This window comes from Suncus etruscus, chromosome 10, assembly GCF_024139225.1.
Source record: "Suncus etruscus isolate mSunEtr1 chromosome 10, mSunEtr1.pri.cur, whole genome shotgun sequence".
NCBI classification, from domain to species: domain Eukaryota; kingdom Metazoa; phylum Chordata; class Mammalia; order Eulipotyphla; family Soricidae; genus Suncus; species Suncus etruscus.
Window position 1 is genome coordinate 36,519,640 of NC_064857.1, and position 7,664 is coordinate 36,527,303.

Genomic DNA, 7,664 nt, shown 5'->3' on the forward strand with positions numbered 1-7,664 from the left:
TGCTTTGCCCTCCTGGCCCCTGTCACTACTGACGTCATTTGACACATGTCTGTGTGTTTGTCCATTTCCCTTGGTCAGATGTGAGATCCAGGAGATCAGAGCTTTGTGACCACCCTTTGATCTGACCCCCACCCCCACAGGCTGAGCATGGAACTAAGCTCTGGACAGATGTTCAGCCATGGTTTGCTGAGCGAACCAAGGCCCAAATGGGAAGATGATGAAATGTCAGTTAATGACTAAGCCGAACGTGCAGCTTCCCAACAACTTGTTCATGGAGAGGAGGGGCCTGCACAGAGTCTGTGCTCTTCAGGCCGGGCTGTGTCAGGGGCAGCTGGGCAGCAGGTATCCCCTGGGTATCCTTGGGGCCCACAGCACCATGAGGGTTGGCCTTCCTGGCAGGTAGGAATGGTGACTGCCTTGGTGTACTCTATCCAGGTCTCAGTCACCCCTGGGGGATCTTTCTGAGGATGGAGACGTTGCTGGGGATGTCCACAGGTCCTTTCATCCATTGTACAATGTACATGTGCTATCAGTTTTGTGTATTGGAAGCGTGCCACCTGCCACCTGGAGCATGCCAGGGAGCGTGCACAGTTGGTTCTCAACCTGGGGAATTTAGGGGTGTTGTAGGGTTCAAGGCACACAGGAGAGGCCTGCCAGGGAACAGGATCACTTTATGATCAGGGCGAGACCTAGGGGTTCACTTAGGGACTGGGCAATGGCAGAGGTGGGCAAGGTAGGAGGTGAGTGTACCAAGGTCTTAGAGGAAAAGAGCTAATATGTGCTACAGAAGATAAAGGGGTTTTCTGTGGCCAGGGCTCAATTTGTTTGTTTGTTTGTTTGTTTTTTGTTTTTTTTGTTTTTGTTTTTGTTTTTGGTATTACACCTGGTGGTACTCAGGGGTTACTCCTGGCTCAATTTCTTTGCTTTTTTTGTTTTTTTTTTTTGTTTGTTTGTTTGTTTTTGGCTCACACCCGGCGGTGCTCAGGGGTTACTCCTGGCTCAATTTCTTTGCTTTTTTCCTTTTCTTTCTTTCTTTCTTTTTTTTTTTGGGTCACACCCGGCAGTGCTCAGGGGTTACTCCTGGCTGTCTGCTCAGAAATAGCTCCTGGCAGGCATGGGGGACCATATGGGACACCAGGATTCGAACCAACCACCTTAGGTTCTGGATCGGCTTCTTGCAAGGCAAGCACTGCTGTGCTATCTCTCCAGGCCCTGTTTTTTTTTTTTTTTTCTTTTTTGATTTTTGGGTCATACTCGGCAGCGCTCAGGGGTTACTCCTGACTCTATGCTCACAAATCACTCCTGCCAGACTCGGGGGACCATATAGGATGCTGGAGTTTGAACCACTGTCCTTCTGCATGCAAGGCAATCGCCCTTCCTCCATGCTATCTCTCCGGCTCCCAGGGCTCAATTTCTAAGTGGGAGGACAGGCCAGCAACCTGGCCAGCTCTTATGGCCAGAACCTAGACATATTGGATGGAAAGTGCCCAGCTTACCTGTTGTGTCTGTGAGGTTCCCCAGCTTACAGAGCCTTGGAACCTTGGGGACCAGCTGTAAGTAGAGAAAATCCTCCGAGTATGAAAGGGTGTCTCTGGCCATACAAGACCAAGTCAGACTCAGATTTCAGGGCGAGTATGAGACTGGGGTTTGTCCCACAGGCTGGGGCCATTCTCTGGAACTGTCTGTGGACAGACATTGCCATCGTGTCAGAGGCCAGGGGAAGAGTTCCCCCTCAGACTGAGGGTCCTTTGAGGCTCGAGAGCCATGATTAAGCAGTTTTCTCTTTCTCTTCCTCTTCTCTGCCTGTTTTCTTATTTTCCTCCTTTTTCTTTCTGTTTCTTCTATTTTCTCCCCTGCTTCCTCCTCTGTCTCCTTTGCCCAGGACAAGATATCCCTCTGCCTGCATTCCTGGTGGCTGGAGGCAGCCTGACCTTTGGGACTCTCCTCTGCATTGGAATCATCCTGAGGTGAGTGTAGCAACAGGGGGCTGTGGCCTGAAAATGAAGGGGGTGGGAGAAAGCCAGGGAGGCTACTTTGCCTCCCTGGCAGAGGGTGGGGGGGGGTTGCTGTTTTCTAAAATTAGGAGCATTAGGGGCCAGAGAGATAGCACAGCGGTAGGGTGTTTGCCTTGCAAGCTGCTGATTTGAACAGATGGTGGTTCGAATCCCGGCATCCCATATGGTTCCCCCGAGCCTGCCAGGAGCGATTTCTGAGCGCAGAGCCAGAAGTAATCCCTGAACACTACCAGGTGTACACCCCCCGTACCCTCCCCCCCCCAAAAAAAGAGTTTCAAACTAAACAACGCAGAGGGGTATGAAGATAGGGCAGGGGTTAAGGTACTTACTGTGCATGCAATTGGCTTGAATTTGATCTCCAACACCACTTAGGGTCCCACCCAAACATCGCCAGGAGTGGCCCAATGCCCCCTCCCTCTGAAATATAAATATAAATGCGCCATTGGAACAGATGAGCCCCCTTCTCAAGGGTGTGCTAAGTTAGAGGGATTGATTCATCTTAGCCTACCTATTATGCCCCATCCTCATCCTCATCCATGTTTGTGTTCATTCCACGACTGGAACAAATTACAGTTTTTGTTATCTTCTTGGGAGGATCCCAGGGCCACCACATTCATGGTATCCTGGTTATGGAAGTGGCTGGGACAGTTGGTAATTTCTGTGGCCTGCTGGAATTTTTGTTTTGTTTTGTTTTGTTTTTTTGCTTGTTTTAGAGCTGAGGTGTACTACAGCAGGTGGGGTGCTTTCCTTGCATGCAGCTGACCCAGGTTTGATTTCCAGCATTCCAGATGGTCCCCGAACACTGCCAAAAGTGGTCCCTGAATACAGAGCCAGGAGTAACCCCTGAGCCCCATTTGGTGTGCCTTCTTTTTTTTTTTTTTTTTTTTTTGGTTTTTGGGCCACACCCGTTTGACGCTCAGGGGTTACTCCTGGCTATGTGCTCAGAAATCGCCCCTGGCTTGGGGGGACCATATGGGACACCGGGGGATCGAACCGCGGTCCTTCCTTGGCTAGCGCTTGCAAGGCAGACACCTTACCTCCAGCGCCACCTACCCGGCCCCTGGTGTGCCTTCTAAATATAAACAACTAAGAAACAAAAGTTTAAGAGTATTTATGAATTTTAGACTTTTAAAATATTTTAACTTTTTTCTTTTATCTTGGGGTGGGCACACCCAACCGTACTGAGAGTTTATCTGGGCACTTTACATAGGGGTCACTCCTTATGGGATCAGGGGACACTATGGGTTTCTGGGATTTGAATCTGAGTTCGCTACATATAAGTACTTTCCTGCTGTACGATCACTCCAGTCTTTCAAACTTACGAATATTTTGAAGTTTTCTCTTAGCAACAGAAATTTTGATCTAAGGAAACATTATGAAACTCAAATACGTAGAAGCGGCCAAGGTGTGGGGAGTCCAATAGCCCCGCTGTTTCTCTTCCTTCCTGCCCACCCCCTCCAGCCTCTAAGCCTGCTCAGAAATGGGCAGCAGGGTGCCAGGTGTAGGACACCCCCCCTGGCTGGTTTCCAAAGCCTCTTTGAGCTGAGTAATTCTCAGAACAGTGTGTCATTCATTCCTCGCACTGTTGTAGGAGAAAAATTTCATATTTTCTTTTAGTGGCTCTTCACATAGAGACTTTCTGTACTCACTAAACAGCCTTAGAAAAGTGACAGGGTGTGTTGTTATGGACTGAAAACAGGCAATAGAAAGAAGGGAAACATTACACAAAGACACACAGACAGCTACTGTGAGTTTTCATGGCAGGAGGGTGGTGGTGTCTGAGAAGAGCATGAAAAAGTCTCACCCTGAAGGTACCCACGCCAGCACCCACAGGGTGGTATCAGTTTTTCATTTGTTTGCTTTTGGGCCACATCTGGCGGTGTTCAGGGCTTACTCCTGACTCTGTACTTAGGGATCATTCCAGGTGGGCTTGGGGGACTATATGGAGTGTTGGGAGATCAAACCCGGGTCAGCCTTGTAGAAGCTAAGTGCTTTTGTTATTGTTTACCTGGCAGTGCTCAGGGCTTACTCCTGCCTCTGTGTTCAGAAATCACTATTAGTTGTGCCAGGTCTGCTATGTGCAAGGCAAGCGCCCGACCCACTGTACTTATCTTTCATTTATAATCTCTTAAATTCAGCATTAATTTTTTTTTTGCCCAATTCTTCTCCCCACATACAGATTCTTCTGTTTTTTTTTGTTTTGTTTTGTTTTTGTTTTTGGTCCACATCCAGCAGCACTCAAGGGTTACATCTAGCTTTGTGCTCAGAAATTATGCCTGACATGCCCAGCAGACCACATGGGATCGAACCTGGGTTCTCTGTGTGCAAGGCAAACACCCTACCTGCTGTGCTATTGCTCCGGCCTCCCACCTACAGAGTCTTTCTGTGCCTCGCTCTCTTGTACTGCTGCTTAGGTAGATGTGCCTGGTGTCCTCCTGTCAGGGATCTTCTTTGATTTGTTTAAGCAACTCTGTGCAGAATGTTTTGATGTGTAAAACTTGCCCCTAGAGCTGCCATTTGTGGGCTGTGATTCTGAAGGGGGGATTCCTGGGTACAAGAATCTGATTGGCTTCTCCTCAATCCTCTCCTGAGGACCCCGACTTGCCCATTAGGTTCCCTGAGCCTTGAGGTCTTAAGTGACATTCTATGGGTTATTATTGATCCTGTTTGGATACAGGCTGTGCCCAACTGCCAGCATAGTGACGACTGTCAACTCTTTATCTTGATCGGAACAGGAATAACATATGGATGTCAAAGAATTCTCAGGAAATTCCCAGATCTTGTTTCTGTCGTTGGCTTTGCCCTCCCTCCTGGTCCTTCCTGGAGGATTTGATGTGTATGGGCATGGAGGGCACCCCCACCTCATGTGCATGGCAGGAGGGTGGGGTGCCCCGCTCCACGCCCCCGCCTGCAGGAAGGCGACCTGACTGCACCTTTGAAGATCACTATCACTAAGCTGTGTCTCTGGGCCCCACAGTCTGTCTCTGAATTCTGAGCCTTGGCTTCGGGCCTGCGCTGCGTGAAAGAGCGGCGATCAGAGAGATGCCTATCTCCTTCCTGTTTGGCATCGGGCTTCCTGTCCCATGAGTCACTAGTGCCCCAGTAGTGCCCACTGAGGTGTCTGTGAGAAGCTCCCGCTGGGTGGGAGCTGGGGGAGGAGGGAAGGGAATGTTGGAAGCAAGTGAGGGGAACTGGGGGTGGGCTGCGGAGGGACCATGGAGATCCCAACCTGCTCCAGACTGACACCCATTTCCTTTCCTGCTGGAAGAATATCTCTCTGCTGCACCGGGGCACTGGCACGGGGATGGGGATGCATGCTGAGGATGTGCCCAACCCCCCTCAACCCAACACCACATCCTCAGGCCCCTGCTTTGAGCCATTCCCCAGGAGTAACCCCTGAGCACTGCTTGGGGTGCTCCTCCCAAATTAAGAAACAAATTAGAGAGACAGAGACTGTTCCTCTCAATTAAATGGGTTTGGGTTTGGGTGATAAGCATGGGCCTCTTGGGTCAGGTCAGCCCTCGGTGTCATGAAGGCATATGCATGGCCACACATGCCTCATTTCTTGTCTGTAGATTTGACTGACAGCACATTCATGATGCTTTGGGGCTGTTTGGGTTTTTTTTGGGTCATACCTGGCAGTGCTCAGGGGTTACTCCTGGCTCTGCACTCAGAAATCACTCCTGGCAGGCTTGGGGCTTGGGGGACCATATGGGATGCTGGGATTTCGAACCGCAGTCCATCCTGGACCAGCTATAAACAAGGAAAATGCCCTATCACTGTGCTATCTCTCCAGGCCCCTTGGGGCTGGTTTTTTTGTTTGTTTGTTTATTTGTTTTTTTGGGTAGTGCTCAGGGATTACTCCTGGCTCTATGCTCAGAAATTGCTCCTGGGCTCAGGGGACCATATGGGATGCCGGGATTTGATCCACCGACCTTCTGCATGCAAGGCAAATGCCTTACCTCCATGCTATCTCTTCGGCCCCTTGAAGCTGTTTTTAAAGGGGGTTTTCGGTTTGGGCCACATCCAGCTCTGCTTACGAAGGACTTAGTCCTGGCTCTGAACTCAAGGATCACTCCTGGGTGACAACATGGGGTGTTGGGGATGGAACAGGTTGAATGCATGCAAGGCAAGCACCTTACCTGCTGTGTGTACTATTGCTCTGCCCCATTGGTCGGTTTATTTTTGTTTGTGTTCACATTTGTGTGTCTCTGCAGGCTCAGGAAGTCGTGGAAGCTGAAGGCCCAGAAAGAAGGCAAGACCAGCGCACAGCAGCCATATTCTCCGGGCCAGTACATCCCTGGGGCTACCCTGATACTCGTTCCCCTCATCTCTCATGTGAAGTCCCCCAGCAATTTTGGACCTGATATCATCTTGAGGAACAGTCAGCCGGAGTTTGAGCAGACCACGTATGACATCAGCAATAGAAACTACTTCTTATCCAGATAGCTGGGGGGGGGGCCATACCTTCGTGAGGCACTCATGTTCAGCCACAGTCGCTTCTCAACCCACTTGCATTCTAGCTCCTCAGGGTTGGAGGGTCGGTGCCCCCACACAGAAGCCTCACGGAAACAAATATGCTCAAACTCTCTAGAAGGTCCTTTGTTTCTGATTGACCTGGCCTTCTCCAGTTCCCAGGAATTGGGGGACGCTCAAGCCCCTAAGGGGCTCACACAAGCCGACCTGACGCCATCCAGCTATATCACCTCTGTTGCAAATCTTTAAAGCCTTAGTGCCTTGGTGTCTGGCTTCTCTAGCTCGGCCTGATGGTATGTGTCTGAACTCCTGGATTCTGGGGGAGTCAGTCCCATGTTGCCCATACCAGAGAGAAGGGAGAAAATATCTCAGGACTTTTTGATCTTTTTTTTTTTTTTGCCACGCTTGGCGATGCTCAGGGGTTACTCCTGGCTGTGTGCTCAGAAATCGCTCCTGGCAGGCTCAGGGGACCCTATGGGATGCCAGAATTTCAACCATCATCAGTCCTAAATCAGCTGCATGCAAAGCAAACGCCCTACCGCTGTGTTATGTCTCTGGACTCAGGCCCTGTTGATCTGAAGTGGAATTGTATTGAGTGCTGGAGCGTGGTGAATGGTGGATAATCAGAGGCCTGGTCTGGAACCCAGGACTTGGAAAGAAAGAGGAAGGAGGAAGAGCGGAATGCAAGGCATGTCTGGTCTCTGGTGGCCCCAAAGTCTAGGGACCAGGATCAGCAGCCCTGGGGGAACCCTCCTTCCCTCTCCTCCTCCTCCACTCCCCCATCCCTTGAACTGACACTGAGGCCTCTGCCCCTGGAGATGTGAAGCTTTTCTCTCTCCAGCTTTGTTTATTTGGTTTTCTACTGAGCCTTGAGTAGCCAAGGAAGATAATATTTATGTGAAAAGACCAAAGGAGCCAGAAAAGTGTATTTTCCTTCGGTTTTTGAGAAACTGCTGTTTCATCTTTAGAAGGCTGGGTGATGCGCCCAGCTGAGGGTCTGCGCACCCCTAGCACGTCTGGGAAACACAGACACTTCCTGTAGAGCCGCACTGAGTCGGGGAAAATGGAGGAGATTCTGTCTTTCCTCTGGTTCGGGAAGAGACTGGTTTCATTCTCGATCTGGTATCTGAAAAAGTCGAAAAATAAAGCGAGCCCGCGTGTCTTGTCTGATTG

The 7,664-nt window shown here is 50.1% G+C and overlaps 1 protein-coding gene across 1 annotated transcript in view; it reads left to right on the forward strand.

Annotated features, from left to right (window-relative positions):
* Positions 1 to 6,548, forward strand: part of IL6R (interleukin 6 receptor) — a 53,199-nt gene extending 46,651 nt beyond the window's left edge. The window contains exons 9-10 of the mRNA XM_049781603.1: positions 1,883 to 1,967; positions 6,233 to 6,548. Coding sequence (XP_049637560.1) covers positions 1,883 to 1,967; positions 6,233 to 6,464 — 317 coding nt within the window. The 3' untranslated portion in view covers positions 6,465 to 6,548. The remainder of the gene's footprint in view (positions 1 to 1,882; positions 1,968 to 6,232) is intronic.
* The last annotated feature ends 1,116 nt before the right edge of the window (positions 6,549 to 7,664 follow it).